This window comes from Sycon ciliatum, chromosome 9, assembly GCF_964019385.1.
Source record: "Sycon ciliatum chromosome 9, ocSycCili1.1, whole genome shotgun sequence".
In the NCBI taxonomy this organism is placed as follows: domain Eukaryota; kingdom Metazoa; phylum Porifera; class Calcarea; order Leucosolenida; family Sycettidae; genus Sycon; species Sycon ciliatum.
In genome coordinates, this window is record NC_088651.1 from 28,153,437 (window position 1) to 28,173,554 (window position 20,118).

A 20,118-nucleotide genomic window follows, 5' to 3' on the forward strand; every position below is an offset into this window, starting at 1 on the left:
AACCCGGTAAAACAGTGAGCTCTGAATAGCTGTGATTGTCATCGTCGAGCGAATAGTGCTGGCTACAGGACGGGACCACGTATACCGGTAGTATGACCGTCCTATAGTATGATCTGTACTCTCAGGAGACTTGATATGATAAGTAGGCGTGAAACGAGTATCTATTTTGACCAATTGATCACTCATTCATAATATTCGATCGAGTATCCGATTATTTCGAGTATTTTATCAAAATTCAAAAGCGCTAGATTTGTGAGTTCTCGACCGATTCGGAAGAAATTATCTGTGAATTATTATTATTATTATTATACGCATTCCCGCGTTGAAGTGTAGCAGCAGTATGCTGCGTCCACAGCTTCGCTTATGCAGAATGGCTTGGGTGAGAGGAGAGGGGAGAGAAAGCAACAAGGCAACCAACATCTATGAAATTGGTCACAATAACATGAAGAGAACCAACCTACATACATGTACGCATGATTGCGCAAGAATGGAGACGACCAAATATAATGGCTATAATCATTGTGCCACAAAACCGATACACAGGAGATCTGACGACAATGTAACGAAACATAAAACTCAGTTACTCAATACAGGTTCCACTAAATTACAAGAGAACAACGCTACAACGTTAGAATTGCCGCTAAATTATCGCAAGTGTAGAGAACGAGTCCAATACAAATGAAAACCATGAACAGACTGTCCCGAAGTTATTTTGGGAACAAATTGTACTACATGACTGTACTTGCTGATACTGACGCTGACGGAATATCTGTGAATATAGAACAAAATTCGCCAACGTCTTGTAGAGGGTAGAACAAAATTCGCCAACGTCTTGTAGAGGGTGTAAAGTAACGATTTTCATCAGCACTTTCATTATATCATTAAAAAACTAATGGTGCTTGTACTTACCGTGGTGATCTCATCGTCCAAGTCGTAAAATATTGACTCAAAGACATGTATAACGCATGCATACCAGTTGATGAACGGTACATTTATACAACAGAAGTTTTGAAAAATAGAATGCCAATACTAAAAAAATACATCGAGTGCAAAAATTCGAATACTCGCTCGTTTGAAATTTTCGAACGAATACTCGAATATTATTAGAACTAATCGTTTCACCCCTAAGATAAGTGCTGCGCTTCTGTGCACCAGCCAAGACAAGAGGGCGTACAGCGTTTTCTCGTCTGACATGGAACTTAGAACAAGAACTTTTCAGCATGGATATTGTTGGAACCGCCTTATGTTCACAAGAAAAGTATGTGTATGTGCTTTTTGAAACAAACAAACACTTCCACGTTAACACTTCCACGCTACAGTCCTGTCATTGGAGACCGGCACCCTAACTTACTTTTTCGTATCTCCACACATACATGTACTTGTAGAATACTTCGTATTCCTCCAAGCAGCAACAAGAAAGAGGTCATCCTAACAGAATTTGAATTATTTCACAAATACTCATCAACCTTACGCCAGTATCTAATGCCCAACAAGCCGTATGCACTGCCAGTGTTAGGACAATTGGCTCCTGATCGCAGCACATTCTCCTTATCTCGTGAACATCCTAAAACTCGCCAGGACCTCATAAAAAACAATGCGATCATTATCACCCGACCTGACAAAGGACGGACGACAGTCATCCTCACTAGAGAGGAATACCTTTCAAAAATGGCAGTCATCCTTGATGATACCTCTAAGTTCTCAAAATTAGGCCCAGTCGCGACACATGACAACACCGTAAAAGTAGAGAAAAACATATATACGTATCTCAACCGACTAAAAGCCGAAAAGGAAATTACCAATGGCGAGTTTCTTAAAATCAAGCCAATGGGTTCCATCCGTCCACGACTGTATGGCGTGCCAAAAATACATAAGACCAATTGTCCTTTGCGACCGATACTATTAATGGTTTCATCTCCACAGTACAGCATCTCTAAGTGGCTCTGTGTTATTCTCGGGGTCGTACAAAGTTATTACTGTACGCACACAGTGAAAGACAGTTTCCAGTTTGTAGATATCTTGCGCTCTCATCAGGTTCCCGCCAGTGCTCATATGTGTTCATTTGACGTAGTATCATTGTTCACGAACGTACCATTGGATGAGACAATCGATATTTGTGCTGATGTACTGTATCGAAATGAATCGGTAGATACTCCTTGGTTGTCGGAGACAGCCTTCCGTAAGTTAATGTCCTTGGTCACTACTGGCGTAGAGTTCTCGTTCAACGACATAATGTATCGGCAGGTGGACGGTGTGTCCCCCCTTGGACCCGTTTTGGCAAATATATTCGTTGGACACTGTGAATCCTTGATCAATGAGTCGATGTGGCCTCAGGTATACGTTCGTTTCGTCGATGATTCTTTTACATATTTTGATTCCGTTGAGCAATGTGACACATTCTTTCATCATCTAAACAACCTACACCTAGCGCTTAAATACACATGTGAGCATGAGCATGACAACAAACTCGCCTTTCTGGATGTGCAGGTAGAAAAATCTAATAACAGCGTCGTTACATCAGTCTACCGAAAACCCACTTTCACTGGGCAGTACATCGTCTATGATTAATATTGCTCACATCAATACAAGGTGAACCTGGTACGTAACCTGGTGGGGAGAGCAAAGCGACTCTGTTCCGAAACGAAGCTCAACGACGAGCTGGAATTTCTCAGATCAATATTCCTTAAGAATGGGTACCCACATGACTTATTGAACAAAATACTGAAGCAGGAATCTAATAACAAGGATACATTCACAGGTCCTCAGAAGTGTCCTATCTACTTGTGCTTGCCTTGGAAAGGCAACGCGTCTGTCAGCATGTCCAAAGCTATCAAGACCCTAGTCAATAAAACTAACTTTGCTGCCCACTTGATCCCCGTGTTCACCACGGTACGTGCGTTCATGGTGAGGAAGGATGTCCTACCTCCCCAGCTTTCAAGCCATTATTTTGGTTTATCTCTTTGAGTGCCGGAATTGTGCTGCCCGGTACGTTGGTAGCACTCTTCAACACCTGAACGCGCGTATCAGACAACATGTGCCGTTGCACTTATTACCACCAGCAGCCAGAGCAAAGCGGCCAAAGCGTGGTAGGCCGTGTAAGAACCCAGTTAGCTCAGCAGACAAACACGCTGTGCCGACAGCGCCGCCTGTTCCCGTGCCACCACCGGCCCCACCACCTGGGGTGCCGTGGGTGGCTGGAGCTGCGGTGGCTTTGCCATCAGTGACCTGGCTACCGCTTCTCGACCCACGGCGAACAGCAGCGGAGCCTACTCTAGCACAACATCATCGTCCTGGAATGGAGGAGGGGCCACCGAGAGACACTGAACCCTCACCTTGGCACTTGCCCTTGCCTGCGCCTGAGCCACCCCCTTTACCTTTGGTGACTACCGAGACGGTGGTCCCCCGGTGCTGGGATCCACAGTGCTGACTATGTCTGGACAGAGAGGGAGATCATCGACAAACCAAAATGTAAGCAATATCCATACCCATAGACCCAGAAGAACCACAGCTTACTATTCACTTGAAATTTATGCACGGAATGGACTTGGCCCACGCAAAATGGACAGTGGAAATGGGTGTGCAGTAGCAGAGAACCCAGCAACGGTGACGCGGAGCAGTGGTCAAACGACTTGTGATGCTGGTGGAGATGATGGAGCCATGTTGGAGGCTGATAAGGAGTGCAGTGAGACTGAGCATCAAACGGATGATGAGGAAGTGACTGATGATGATGATGGTGGTGATGAGGACGATGATGATGAAGATGAGACGGAGGACGAGGATGAGGCGGAGGAGGTTGAAGGAAAGGAGCGGGATGAGACGGAAGAGAGCGACGTGAGCAAAAAGTCAGCTGTATTTTGTCACTTGTTATCACGTCCAGATTGTCTTAGTGTGTACGATGATTCTCACTTTTCTGTTTTGTGCCGTGCAAGTTATGTTAAGCAGTTGAAGGTTCTGGAAGCTGTATATATTCGTGTGCATAATCCTGTTCTTTGTAAACAAAAGAAGCATGTAGTCGCGCTAAAGTTGTTCTCGTAGCTGGTTATCATATGTAAATGTCGTGTCATGTTGCACTGTATCACCTCATGCTTTGTGCCTGCACTCAGTTATATATGTTAGCACTATGTTTGACACCTATTATGTAATGCTTTAGCACTTCCTTTTTCGTTCACACTTTTAATTATGCTGTTATAAAATGTTCTTTTTTGTACACAGTATCCTCAGTTCCGATACTATTCACTGATGAGCGGAACACGAAAATCGATTTTGAATAACATAAACATCCTTAAAAATTCCATTAACTTGTTGTCTGGCCATGTCTGCATCTATTATATTCTTTTTTGCATTAATTATAATTGCTTTCTCCACGCCGACTCTTTAGATATATATTTATTTATATTTATTACAACATCTCAAAACTCGGTGGAAACACCGGCCAATGTTAAGAGAGTGGGTGATTGCCAACCACGGCGATAAATAAAAATAAGCGGAGGGAAAAAGAAGGATTAGCAAAATGAACAGCAACAACAACCCCGTAAAGAAAGATATTGTCAAATAAAAACAGTGAAAAACACAGAGACGCAAAGGACATGTGGACGTGAAGGAATCACCTAACACGGAACCTGCTGATCCGTGCGTCCCGACAGGGGTGGTGCCCATTAACAAACTTGTGCTCTACGTTGGAAGCATCAACAGCGGTTGCAACGCTCACTCCATCAGAGACTGGTGCGAAGCGAGGGACGTGGAGGTATTAAATTGCTCCGTCATGGAGTCGAAATACCTTGGCACATCGTACGCCAGAGTCACTGTGGCTGCAGAACATGAAGAGCGTGTACTAGACAGAGCCTTCTGGCCCGAAGCCATCAGCCACTCAGTACGCAAGTGGCGTTTTGCAGACAGCCCCAAAGTGACGAAGCCAGCTTCCAATGCGTAACCTTTCCCCCTCCTCCTCCACTTCAACCCCTGCGCCTCTCAACGCTCTTGCCCCTACTTTCTTCCCCCATTCTGTATAATTATGCTGCTACTCACCGACTTACAATCTGTGTCCTTAATGCTCGCTCCATAGCAAACAAGTCTGGCGAACTCATTCAAATCTGTGAGGATCACACACTCAGCGTACTATGCATCACAGAGACCTGGCTAACGCCCACACAAGCTTTCCACGTGCCACACTACTTTGGCCGCTTGTTTGGCACTGTTCGTCGTGAAGGTGCGAAATAGATCTCTTGATATTTCTCTCTTTTTCTTGTCACTACGTTTTTGTCACTTATTGGATTTGCATGCTGTTTTCTTGATTCTTCACATCTATTTTTTCGTGTCACTTCTACACATAATTGGAGTGATATATTTCTGAACTTCTTTTCCTTATAGTTGTAGTCTTTTAGCCTATTTCCATCATTCCCTGTAGTATTTTGACAAGAAGGGAACGAAAACGTTCAATACTTTGACACATGTCCTAATTGGCTGGTGGTGACTCTTGCGTAGATGCATGCGTAGATAATACATTTTTGTAAAATTATTATTATTATTATTATTATTTGTAAGAAAAGGGTTTGCTCCCCACACCGGAGCTCTATTCCGCCGACGCCCTTTTCTTACAAATCATCGCCGAGGTCGCAACCACTACTTCGTACTGTTGTGCCCAGCGCGGGCTTGCGACTAGTTGGTTTGGAGGTGACAGCGTTGCGAATGACTGAGGGTCCTCGACGTCTGTCTCACCGTCCAGGAGCGACACTGACTCACGCTGCTATCTGGTGCTCACGAGGTGTTTGTCGCGCTGAAAACGGAGCGTCTCTGTAAGTTTGTATCCCTGGTGATGGTCGTGCCTGGAGAGCACTATATAAGTGGTGCTCTTCAGGCACAATCTTCCTCAGCCTACTCAAGCTCAACTGATGAGGGGTGAATTCCCCGAAACACTGTGTATTGAGCAGGGAGTGGTGCTTTCTTGCAGGTTTGCCGAGTCGAAGGTTCGACGGACTTCTCGTGTGCTCTGGATGGCAGTCGTGAGTCAGTCAAGTGTCAAGTAAAGTCGGCGGAATAGCGCGAGCTCCGGTGTGGGGAGCAAACCCTTTTCTTACAAATCATCGCCGAGGTCGCAACCACTACTTCGTATTATTATTATTATTATTTAAATAGGCGTCGAGGCGACAATAGTTTTAGAACTGCGATCAACAGAACGAGCTGAAGCGACAATTTCACAAAGGCTTTTATTGTATTCAAAAAACGAGTGGATACGAAGGCAGTGAAGAACATGGAAGAAAGAAAAAATGTGATATGGAAGAAATAAGGAACAAAAAATTGTACTTCGAACTAGTTTTCGCACAACACTCCTCAGGAAGCTACGTTGTATTAATGAAAAACAATCCAGAAAGATACTAATAAAGAGAAATGGAGGGAGAAGAAACAACACCTATGAAAATGATAATCCGAGCCAACGGAATACACAACAGGAACATGAGACGAGAGATGGGAGGAGACGGGACCTGATTGCTCCGAGGCAGGACGTCGTTAATTCTGCAGTCATCGCCACACTACAACGAAGTCATGAAAGTTTACCAGAATTAATTTTCTTGTCACATTCATCAGTGGAAAGTCGTTACTAAAGAGTAACCATGCTGAACAATGATTAAATATACATTCAATGATGTGTTACGAGAACAAAATACAGTGCCAAAGTAGAATGAGGGAAGGTGAGACAATAGAACTGAAGTGAGAGCCTAGTGCAACGGCGGGTGAGAAACTAATAATTATAACGCTAAAACTGTGTAGTGAGACAAACAATCATGCTGTGCACCAACGAAAACAATTTTAACGCAACTACATATTTACATGTTTACATGTTTCTTCTGCTTACAAAGATCAGGCTTATGCAAACGAATACAAACAGCCTCAAGTACTTTCAACTGACTAGCATACCGTGCACGACAAAGAACAGAAAAAACTAAAATCATTATACACCTGCAGACACTTAGGGTGAGACAACAAGTGAAGAAAAACGGCAGACTTCTTACGATCACAATCACCATCTGATTCCTCGTCTCCAACAACCGCAACCTCATCCTCCGTCTCATCTCCCAACTCATCGTCAGTGTCATCCTCCGTGTCATTCTCCTCATCAACACCGATCGGTCCCAGGCTCGCTTCATGTTGTTTAACCTCTGTTCGATGTTCGATAATGTTTGACTCGTATTGTTCGTACCAATACAAGGTGAATTTGGTGCGTAACTTGGTGGATCGAGCAGAGCGTATTTGCTCCTCTTCCAAACTAGCTGAGGAACTGGACTTCCTTAAGTCCGTTTTTCTAAAGAACGGGTACCCCGAGGATCTATTGAAGGAACTCATGAGCGAAAGGCTGCGGAAAAAGGAAAAATGTTTTGGCCCGGACAAATGTCCCACGTATCTTTCTCTCCCCTGGAAAGGTAACCTCTCATTATCCATGAGTCGCGTGGTACGGAAAATTGTACAGCAAACTTACTACGCGGTACATTTTGTACCCTTTCTCACAATTGTACGTGCGTTCACGGTGAGGAAGGATGTCCTACCAACCCAACTTGCATCTAAATTGGTATACCAAATTGAGTGCCGACAATGCGGTAGTCGGTACGTTGGTAGGACTCTTCAACATCTGAACGCACGTATCAAGCAGCACGTCCCACTGCATATGCTGACTGGCTCGGCACGGGCACTGCGACCAAAACGCGGCAGGCCACTGAAGAACCCTCGGCCACAGCCATCGTTAGCACAATTTCCGTCATCGGCAATAGTGCCTACATTGCACGTATCGAGAGCCTTGGAGTCGGGTAATGGGCATATTGTCACCACAACACAATGCACCATAACAACACAAGATAACACACCACAACAACATTCAGCTCAAGACCAAAGTGGATGCTGTGATGAGGTAATGCCCTCATCGCCGTCTTTGCCGTTGCCTCCCCCAGAACCGCCACCTACATCTATCATCGGCGGTGCTGGGGCTGAGTCTGTGGTGTCGGTGGCACCAAGTTACGCACCAAATTCACCTTGTATTGGTACCAACAATACGAGTTAAACATTATGTACTGGCCGGTGAATGTAGGCTTTCTGTACACAGATGTTACGGTACCCTGACTAGACTTTTCCACAAGGACGTCTAGAAAGGGAAGTTTGTTCGCTTGTTCGTGTTCACACGTAAAACGTATGGAAGGATGTAGGTCATTTAGAATACCAAGAAAGATTTGGCTATCTTCAAGACCTAGACGAGACCTAGACGATCAACGGCTAATTATTCAATGAATTATTACAGTACTGGAGATCAAGCACCGGCGAGGACACTGGGAACACAAGATTCAACAACAACAACAACAACAGTGGTAACAATTTACCATCAAGATCAAAGGAGGAGTCAACGAACAGAGGTTAAATAACATGAAGCGAGCCTGGGACCGATCGGTGTTGATGAGGAGAATGACACGGAGGATGACACTGACGGTGAGTTGGGAGATGAGACGGAGGATGAGGTTGCGGTTGTTGGAGACGAGGAATCAGATGGTGATTGTGATCTTAAGAAGTCTGCCGTTTTTCTTCACTTGTTGTCTCACCCTAAGTGTCTGCAGGTAAGATCATTATGATGATTTTAGTTTTTCTGTTCTTTGTCGTGCACGGTATGCTAGTCAGTTGAAAGTACTTGAGGCTGTTTGTATTCGTTTGCATAAGCCTGATCTTTGTAAGCAGAAGAAACATGTAAACATGTAAATATGTAGTTGCGTTAAAATTGTTTTCGTAGGTGCACAGCATGATTGTTTGTCTCACTACACAGTTTTAGCGTTATAATTATTAGTTTCTCACCCGCCGTTGCACTTAGCTCTCACTTCACTTCTATTGTCTCACCTTCCCTCATTCTACTTTGGCACTGTATTTTGTTCTCGTAACACATCATTGAATGTATATTTAATCATTGATCAGCATGGTTACTCTTTAGTCACGACTTTCCACTGATGAATGTGACAAGAAAATTAATTCTGGTAAACTTTCATGACTTCGTTGTAGTGTGGCGATGACTGCAGAATTTGTTCTCTTTATTGCTATTATAAAATTATTAATATTATTATTACTTCCATGTACGCGATGGAGTCAACCATGCAAGCATGATCCACAACTTCGCTTGTGCTGAACACGATAATCAGGACTATGATAGGGGAAAGAAATTTAGCTAGAACGATGATATAATGATATAATTATCATACAATGAAGTTCATTTGGTATTGAAGATATGTCAATTATGAATATGTCTATATGTCATTGAATATTGCAGCCTGAGTGATAATAATTATAGTGCTATTTCCTGAGTTTGACTGTTTCAGGATCTGACGGAATGTCACGATGGACAGATCTTCATGCATAGATCTCGCCATGCGGGTCGGTCATGGGCAATGGCTCGCAGGCTCTGGAGAGCGTCTAGGTTCCCAAGCAATCGAGCATTGGCTTGGCGCAGATCTCCCACCAATGCATGCGGCAGGGTCGTCCGCGGTCTACCCTTCCAGCATTGCTGTTGCTGATTGGCAAATGACGCGAACATGGCCGTAACAGCTGGGGATTCATCCGCCATCCGCAGGAAGTGGCCAAACAGCTTCCAGCGTGATCTGGATAGCAACCCTAAAACACTTCGCGACGCCAGTGACAATGTTAACGGCGCCACTCTGTTTTTTGTGGAGGCAGGCGTCACCACGCATATTCCTGATAGCTACGACTCCACGAAGGAAGTCACGTGCACAGTTTGTATAAAGTAATAATCTTCCCCACTTTTCGGTGAAGCCAGGACCTTAAGTTGGCGGCGGTGATGCTCCAGTTTCATCAACACAGTGGCGACTGCAGCCACCTCTACCATGCCGAATTCTGTGCTCGAGATTCATGGTTTCTCGTAAAAGAAAGATCTGCTGCGTAGAGAACCTTCCGTACCCTTTGTTGCAGCTATTTTTACACACGCTCACTTTACATGTTATCTAAATCCGGCAATTATAATGATATAACGGCACAATTTGTTTTATTCATAGCCTTTTTGCGTATAATCCACATTAACGAATCAAACGTGCCAAAGAGAAACATTATTCTTAGCACTTGAACCTGCACTAACGAAGGGACAAATACATTCTGAAAACGTTTGGTGTAGAAATTTTCGATTTGTTCTTGACTGGTGTGGACAATGTACGTGTACAAGCATTGTTTGAAGAATTGGGAAGTTTACAATTTGCTCTACAACCACCGGAATACCCACCATTATCATGTTGTCTGATGATTGCACGGTTGTGCATGAAACTGAAGAAGATAGCAGTAAATCCCACAAAATCTCCAGTCCCACAAAGTCAAAGTAAACAAGTGAACGCAAACTCAAAGCAAAGACCAGAGAGAAACTTGCGGGTTGATGTCTACGATATGCATACACATGTACTTCAATGCTTTCACGTGGCCCGGGATTGTTTACGTAGTAGGCAAAGCCGGATTTTGCAGGTGAAGCTGCCAAATTTTGCCGCAACATTTTGCTTCCTCATCGTCGATATATTGCTTTCATTTTGCCCGGTCACTCGATATTTTGCTCCCTTTTTTGCTGCTAGCAAAAATCGGGCTATACCTATCACTTAGCCGGTGATGGGTCACATGGCCTGAGATCATTATGACGGGTTCAAACGAACCTTCAATTGACAAGCATGCCGTGTGAAATCCTTGCCCACCACTTTATGTCATTGGAAGCAGTCGCCAACCATTACGCAAAATACAGTTCTACCAGGAAGTGATTTTTCAGAACACTGTGTCTCAGTCGCTAGCTAGAAAAATAGAAAAGGAGAATGCCGCAGAGAGAGAGACAGAGAGACACAGAGAGAGAGAGACAGAGAGAGAGACAGAGAGAGAGAGAGAGACAGAGAGAGAGGGACAGAGAGAGATAGAGAAACAGGGGGGGGGAAGGGGGACACAATCGAAGCATGTTGGCTGGAGCAAAGGAAAACATGGATGAAGAAAGAAAGACGGAACATGCATTCATTCAGTTTGCTGCCTGCACTAATTCAGGAGTAGGACAAGAGGCGTCTAAAAGTAAATAAGGCTAAGGAGAAAGAAGAAATCTAGAACCAAAAAGAAGATTGCAGAATCCTCCCTCGCAGCCGTCATTGGCTACCTCAGTGGCAACACAAACAATGTGTAACTTATACATAATGAAGGTAATCAAACAGCAAGAGACGGGATTCCGCAATGTCCTGAATAACACCAGCTGGTCACAAAAGAGTGCTAGTTGAGGTTTGATGTTTGAGTGATTTCTAAAGGTGCAGCTGAAATGGGCAATGTGGAAGAAAAGGAAGAAGGACTTTGATGATTTGCCTGCAGAATCTTGAATGTAAAGGCAACTTCAAAATGCTGCAGCCTCGCGGAGAAGGATTGCGACCCAGGAGAACTGTGCGTGTGTATGTAATTACTTTGAACAGACTGAGCAGGTCAACTCCTTCTCGCCGACGTATGTATCCGGAACGTCAGTTTTGGTGTTGGTTTCAACGAAATACAGCAGAGCGCCGCCGACATTCTTGCTGGTGTCCTCCATAACCTCTGGCTGTTTGTCCATACAGATGTACTCTGTACGCTGGTGATCGTACTTTGCCGTCATCAAGTACCCATCATATTCTTTGTTCCAGCCACTTGGACAGGTCAAACGAGCAGGGAACATGAACTGCGCCGAACGACCGCACGCTTGACACAAGGCACACACTGGTGTATTCTGATACTGGCTATGGAAGGCAGGAATCGCCTTAGATGGCGTCTGTAGTTCGGAGCTTTGGAGAATAGAGTTTGATTGAGTTTTAGGGATGTACTCACTGTATTCTGGCTCCATCGGCATGCACAAATACTGCGCAGCGCCTCCTTTAACTGTGTACCACGTACCTCCCACGAATCCACTGTAGACTAGATGTGAGCCCTCGGAGCAAGTATTACTTCCCCAGTGCGTATAGAGAGCGCCGTTCAGGAGGCTCTTGTAGCCAACAAATCGACGATTCTGCTCAACCTCACGATCTTCGTCAGAATCTTCAACTGTAATTTCGTCGCTCATAGCGTCAAGAGGTTCCTCTCCGTACTGTTCATGATGCACGGATGCTCCCAAGGTGATTATTGGAAGAGCAATGGATAGACCAACCATCAAAATCACAGAACGGACGTCCATGCTGCTTGATCACCTAGGTCAAGTATGGTACCTCGTAATGCCTTTCGGAACAAGTATTCAGGAGATCTTAGAACGCACTGTTATGATATTCTAGACAAAGAGAGCCAGTCTTTTATAGGCCACTGATCGCTGTCCGAAAGTCTGAGAGTACGAGCACGCCAGACTAAGATGCTCGCATGTAGTGATTGGATAGTTCCAAGGTACAGATGTGGTACGTCCTAGACCACAGCCGCTCCTTAAGTGAACGCAACTGAGTGTACGTTACGAGGGTTGTATCCAGACTTGGATTGGCTTGTTCCATTAACCTGCCGGTCAATGCGCCCATGCCACAAAAACCGTGTTCCTCAATCATTGCTGATCGTACCGCTCAAAAGATATGTCGACTCATTCAATTTGTTCTTTCAGTTCGGCGTCAACAAAGGATAACGTTGATTTCTAGGTGTCAACCATTGCAGGTTGTTCCACTAGAGTTTGTTTCAAAAAGCAAACTTGACTTCTGAACACGCGGTGATTCCAGCAAGATCCGCATTACCATGGTGATCAGAAGATCAATTAAAGAAACATTTTCACGATTCCTGAACTTCAGTTTTATTATTTATTGTTATTGTTATTATTACTTGGTCCGCCAAGTTAAAATTGGCGCTTATCTTCTCACTTGGTTTTTTGGTGTTCTGCATGTGCCACACGGCATGGAACCACCGATTCACCATCCGAACATAACCATTGACCATTTCATCCGACGACATGGCAGCACAAATCATCACAGAAGTTGCGATCGGTTCGTTTGAGTCTTTTGACGGAGCTGCCGCCGACAAACACTTCCGTCAGCGCAAGAAAACACTGCAACCTCCGCTCGAGTCCGTAAAATAGGTCAGGATGTTCGCATTTCAGCGCGATGGAGAATACAGTTTCTGTCTACTTCCACCTGTCTGATGGCAAGGATTGTTTACCCCGGGGAGGTATAGAAAAGCTGAAAAAGCGCTTCGCGAGCTTGAATTTCAGTGCTTGCACAGTAGAGCGCCTAGTGAAGGGCTATCACCAGCAAATCGCTGACGAAGAAACTGCAGCTCATGTGGATAACTCCAGTAAGTGAGACTAATCCGGCGGACACACTTTGAAGCTCACAGAGGACAGGGCAGGGCTCAAAGAAAACACCAAGTCCTGAGAGAAACACTGGTGCAAATGACTTTCAGGAAACAAGCCGAAAAGCCTGGTGCACGGTGTTGTAGGTGCAGTACGCACAGGTCCTACATCAAGCGGAAGCTATCACTGCATGTACTGCGCTGCATGTAGATCTTCAAGCACCAGCGGCTCGCGTGGGTACGGGTGCTGATCAGCAAGTACGACAAGCGTGGGAGACTATTTGAAAAAAGGACACTGATATGGCGTTGGCACTTGCCTTTTTGTCTCAAACAAAATCGAATTATTGCGACGAACGGGGATAACACTAACAGTCAACATGAGGGCAGTCGCACTCAGCTTCTGATCGGCAAGGTGACAGGCACGCACTGCCTTTGAGCGTGATTAGAGACGAGGAGAAGTGGAACAAGCTATGAAACCACCCGTGCAGCAGCTGTCCGGATCGTACGTTTTGGGCTTGTTTAGAGGGACGATAGTGGCGAGGAGGATGTGTAACTTGCTTGAAATTTCGACTGAGTTGCTTACTGACATGTAAATAATCATGTACAGTATATAGTGCTTTTTGATCGTGGCTTGCTTCAAATATTCGTATTTCTTTCCTGAGACAAGTGTGAATTTTAACTGGGCGGACCAAGTATAATTATTGAAATTGTGTATAGGGGTCGACTAAGTCTCCTCATCTGAGGGAGCGCCACCACCTGATTGATCTTTGGCGATGATGCAATTCCTAAAGGGGTTGGGATACGTATATCAGTCCCACCAGCAAAGAAATTTGAAAGATTATTATATGTAGTTTTTCGCAAGGCTTGAATGAGTAAATTTGGACTGTGACAACCATTCATGTACATATACATGTACATGTACTTGTTAGTGCTGTGCCATGATGTACAAACGCTAATGTCCTAAACTACTTGTACTCCGAAAAACACACACACGACAGAGTTTATACTCCGAAATACTTACCCTTGTCACGTGACGTTACCTTAGCACGAGAAGACGCATGTACCCTGGGCAAGATTGTACAAGGGCTAGTAACCATGCGGCTATAGTGGTTAAAATAGAAGTTGACACATTTAGCATTACAGACACAATTGGACGCCCTGTTGGTGTATTGTTGAGCACGCGGAACAACCGTAGGCAAAGTACCAGCCTACACTATTGGCGTATCCTGATGCTATCATGGTGATTGTGTGCTTGCACCGAGAGATTCATATCGCTGTCATTTTCTGAGAAATCCTAGAAGGGCTCAAAACATGTTGAAGACTTTTGTCTCCAGCATTGTGTGATTCTCGGAACTTGTCTCCACAATTACCGTTATGTACTGGTGGTACACACATGGATGGAGAACTGAGGACACCAACAACTTCCATATTTCAGTTCCCTCACCAACCGTAGGTAGGAGGCTAGAAGTCAACGAAACCAAAAATATCAGGATAAGAAGAGACGGTAGTGGCAATTACTGTTTGTTCGATACAAATGCCTTCTACATATACATGTACATGTACATGTATATGTGGCTTAATTTAACAACTCACGATAACCCTCAAAACACTACTAGTTTGAGCAATACTAATCCATGCTATAATAATTATAAAATTACTATGTTACATGTATGTACTTTTGGCTGTTGGAGTGCGCGTCCAAGATGTGCTAGAGGTGTTAGCCAGTTACATGTACATGTAGTTGTAGAACGTCAGTACTGTCGGTCAGTGTCCTGCAATGTTATCGCATGAGGTGATTTTTCAGTAATTTTGTTGACTCGAAGCATTCCGTGCACAGCTGCCTCACTGTTTACAATGCCCTACACTGTCTACCGTCACGTTCCTATAACCCACTTAACCCTGGTATTTGAGTGGGACTTGATTCCTGAGTGGACGTACATGTAAATAGACGGGTCAGTGCGGACTTTTCCTGGACACCTAGAACAGGTTGAATGTTCATCAGCGTGGTTTAATTATTATTGGTGTGGTACTTCATCTACATGTATGTACTTGTATTGACATGTTCATGTCCAGTGCTGGCAACTGAAATCCGACCACCCTTTTCGGTGCGCTCACATCACAGACTCCGCACGGGATCGTAGAGCACCTCGTTCCTCTTTACGAGTCCGTTTAGTGCAGTAAGTATCGCCTATAGCATTATACCCCGTTAGTACATCAGAAATCTCAAGTACCGGACGAAACGTGGTCACTTCCATGCAAATTGTGTCGGTTAGTATATAATTAATCCGAGTTAAATAGTATATAATTAATCCGAGTTAAATAATTATTAATTCGAGTCCTGGTGGTGACAGTCAATTTTTTCTTCAGACTTTTCCCGTTTGTCGCTTTCCCTCAAACCAGTTAATATTTTATGACTTGGGGCTCCCCGCGTGCTAGTTTGTACGTGAAGTGTGTGGGTTACAGTGAGGGCTGCGTCCCACCCGCCTGTGTGGATTCACAGGAAGTGTGAGTTACGAAGTCTGAAGAAAACGTTGAACGGTCTCTGCTGGGATGACGACTACACCATAGCTCAGTGGTTAGAGCATCGCTGGCTACAAGCGAGGGTCCCTGGTTTGAGTCCTGGTGGTGACAGTCAATTTTTTCTTCAGACTTTACCCGTTTGTCTCTTTCCCTCAAACCAGTTAATCCGAGTTAAATAGTAATTAATTAATCCGAGTTAAATAGTAAACAGTTTCCTCTGAGACAAAAATGCGATAATACTGTATTTTAATCCACTGTTCCTGTTCCTTTTCCCTTGCCTGTATTTCACCTGACGAGAAGGCTTGAAAGTATACTTGTGAAAACAAAAACCTTCAAGATGTTTGTAATGAGCCTGAAGTGTGTCCTTTTTATGAGTATTAATAATATAGTTATTATATTATACAAGTAATTAATCCGAGTTAAATAGTATATAATTATAATTCGGTATTAAAAACCCCGTTAGTACATGTACATAACATTTCCTCCGTACCTGCATGCCACCCACCTCAATAGTACCCCGTACATACATTTAATTTGTTGTTCTTTTAGCCTTCCAGTTGAGGCTCATCGTGCTCCATTTTCATCTTTTGCACGCCATTAGCCCGGAAATCAGAGCGCAATTCACAAACCGACAAAGTCCTGTATTTCAGAATGATTTCACAGACTCGGCCGAGCATGCGTCATGTAAACTGTAGAATCTTCGCTGACTGTGACCCTTTAAAACATAATCTTTATGTTATATCGAGGGAATCAAGAGTATCTCGCTCGCTAGTCACGGTTGCAAGAAACACTCAGAAAAGATGAAAAATTGAGGAATTCTGGTACGCAACCAAGTAAAGCAATGCAGACTTTCGTTTAGTACTTGAAGTACATAAACCGGTGAATTCAGACATAACAATTTTCAAGTGCTACAAATCATGTATTAACGAGGGACGACCTGGAATACGAAATAGAGACCGCTAGAATACAATGTACGTACTGTACTCAAGGACGCAAACCAGGAATGGGAATTCAGTTGCCACTGGTATACCTGCATCAAAGGAATCGTGGCAGTGCATGAATTTTACAGATCGTGACGACCAACAGTACAAGAAGCCATGAAGACTTAGGACTCGTAATGCAAGTTGGAACTACAGTCCATTTATCGGAAACAGTTCCGCTGGCTTCTTCAAGCCCAAATTTCACCGAATTAAGGATCAAGACCCTACTTTAAATATCAAAAATCTGGGTTTGGGATCTGTTTCTCCATACCTGCCCTATTTTTGTAAAACTTGGCTGAATTTCTATTCCCCTGTTCTTGGACTTTTCTGGCCTCAACTGTGGCAAGGAGTAATTGCACGGGTCACACAATGCAGGATGCACTGTTGCTTTCACGATATCTACAACTATGTGTGGAGATAAGAAAAAGTTAGTTGGGGTGCCAGACTGCCAGTCTCCAATGAATGGACTGTAACGTGTAAGTGTTTGTTTCAAAAAGCACATACACATACTTTTCTTGTGAACATAAGGCAGTTCCAACAATATCCATGTTGAAAGGTTCTTAATCTAAGTTTCGCGTCAAACGAGAAAACGCTTGACGCCGCCCTCTTGTCTTGGCTGATGAACAGAAGCGGAGCACTTATCATAGCAAGTCTCCTGAGAGTACATATCATGCTAAAGGACGGTCATACTATACGGGGTCACGTCCTGTTGCTCAGCACTATTCGCTCGACGATGACAATCCTACCTATTCAGAGCTTACTGTTCATCCCTGGTTGAAACTACACTATCTTCGTAAAACTCATTGCCTTCCATTGTTTAGTGAACGTGTAGATAAAGGTATTAGTAACTAGATCTGAATTTTGTGAAATGAAATATGATTGGAGATGAAGAGAACGAGTTACGCAGACTGAAAGGCAATATCGTCAAGTCATACAAGAGAGAGAGAGAGAGAGAGAGAGAGAGAGAGAGAGAGAGAGAGAGAGAGAGAGAGAGAGAGAGAGAGAGAAGAGAGAGAGAGAGAGAGAGAGAGAGAGAGAGAGATAGAGAGAGAGAGAGAGAGAGAGATAGACAGAGAGAGAGAGACAGAGACAGAGAGAGAGACAGAGAGAGAGAGAGAGAGAGAGAGAGAGAGAGAGAGAGAGAGAGAGAGAGAGTGATTTTGAGAGAGAGAGAGAGAGAGAGAGAGAGAGAGTGATTTTGAGAGAGAGAGAGAGAGAGAGTGATTTTGAGAGAGAGAGAGAGAGAGAGAGAGAGAGAGAGATAGAGATTCGAAAAACGAGGGAAGATGGTAGGGCCCTCTCCCGTGACGAGAAGAACGCTATCGCTGACCTTCATCACAACAAGAATGTTGTCCATAAGCCGTCGGACAACAGCAAAGGCTTTGTTGTGATGTCACGTGGTAACTACATGTAAGTCCAGAAAGTAAGGGAAACGTTAGAGTTTCCTGAGAGTTATGAGAAGTGTGATGCAGCCATCGGCTATCTTGACAGAAAGTAGCGCACTACCGTTGACAACATCACTGTTGGCAAAACGACCACCTGCACCCAACAAGTCCATTCTTCCACACAACTCAAGGAAAGATCAACTGTACGGTCTCCCGAAGTACTACAAGCCCGGGCTTCCTTTGCGACCCGTCGTATCCACGTGTGGCTTGTCAACAAGCAATGTCTCCGCGATGTTGGGGAGAATACTCACCCAGTTGCTCCGATTTGTCCTGGCACATTTGCAAAACACTGAGGAATGTCTCCAGGAGTTGCGAACCCTTGGTAGTTTTCCGTCCGACTGTGCTGTTGCGTCGCTGGATGTCTTGTCTCTGTACTCCAACATCTCTGTCCCCGAGAGTATGGACGCTGTGATGACGATACATGTACTTGTACATATCGTGAAAACAACAGTACATCCTGCATTGTGTGAACCATGCAATTACTCCTTGCCACATTTGAGGCCAGGAAAGTCCAAGAACAGGGGAGTAGAAATTCAGCCAGGTTTTACAAAATTAGGAGAGGTATGCAATAGGAAAATGTATGGAGAAGCAGATCCCAAACTCAAATTTCTGAGATTTAAATTAGGATCTTGATTCGGCCCAAATCGGACTTTCAAACGCCAGCGGAACTGATTCCTTTGATGCAGGTATACCAGTGGCAACTGAATTCCCATCCCTGATTTGCGTGCGTGAGTACAGCACGTACATTGCATTCTAGCGGTCTCTGTTTCGTGTTCCAGGTCGTCCCTCGTTAATCACTTCCCACTCAAGTACCAGGGTTAAAATGGGTTATAGGAACGTGACTGTAGGGCATTGTAGGGCATTGTAAACAGTGAGGCAGCTGTGCACGGAATGCTTCGAGTCAACAAAATTACTGAACAATCACCTCATGCGATAACATTGCACGACACTGACCGACAGTACTGAAGTCCTACAACTACATGTACATGTAACTGGCTAACACCTCTAGCACATCCTGGACGCGCACTGCAACAGCCAAAAGTACATAATATATTAATTTTATAATTATTATAGCATGGATTAGTATTGCTCAAACTAGTAGTGTTTTGAGGGTTATCGTGAGTTGTTAAATTAAGCCACATATACATGTACATGTACATGTATATGTAGAAGGCATTTGTACCGAACAAACAGTAACTGCCACTACCGTCTCTTCTTATCCTGATTTTTTTGGTTTCGTTGACTTCTAGCCTCCTACCTACGGTTGGTGAGGGAACTGAAATATGGAAGTTGTTGGTGTCCTCAGTTCTCCATCCATGTGTGTACCACCAGTACATAACGGTAATTGTGGAGACAAGTTCCGAGAATCACACAATGCTGGAGACATTTTATTTGATCTTCTGACCACCACGGGGATGTGGATCTTGCTGGAATCACCGTGTGTTCAGAAGTGAAGTTTGCATTTTGAAACAAACTCTAGTGAAACAACCTGCAGTGGGTGACACTTAAAAATCAATATTATCCTTTGCTGACGCCGAATTGAATGATTCGACATGTCTTTTGAGCGGCACGATCAGCAATGATTGAGGAACACGGCTTTTGTGGCATGGATGCATTGTCCGCCAGGTTAATGGAACAAGCCAATCCAAGTCTGGATACAACCCTCGTAACGTACACTCAGTTGCGTTTGTGGTCTAGGACGTACCACATCTGTACCTTGGAACTATCCAATCACTACATGCGAGCATCTTAGTCTGGCGTGCTCGTACTCTCAGACTTTCGGACAGCGATCAGTGGCCTATAAAAGACTGGCTCTCTTTGTCCAGAATATCATAACAGTGCGTTCTAAGATCTCCTGAATACTTGTTCCGAAAGGCACTACGAGGTACCATACTTGACCTAGGTGATCAAGCAGC

The 20,118-nt window shown here is 44.2% G+C and overlaps 1 protein-coding gene across 1 annotated transcript; it reads right to left on the reverse strand.

Annotated features, from left to right (window-relative positions):
• Positions 1-11,434: 11,434 nt before the first annotated feature.
• LOC135824405 (uncharacterized) lies at positions 11,435-12,175 on the reverse strand. The gene has a single exon (XM_065337140.1). The coding sequence runs from the start codon at positions 12,173-12,175 to the stop codon at positions 11,435-11,437; it is 741 nt and encodes a 246-aa protein (XP_065193212.1).
• Between the last annotated feature and the right edge of the window lie 7,943 nt (positions 12,176-20,118).

Coding starts and splice junctions, on each gene's coding strand:
- LOC135824405 (XM_065337140.1), bottom strand. CDS start 12,175: ATGGACGTCCGTTCTGTGATTTTGATGGTTGGTCTATCCATTGCTCTT.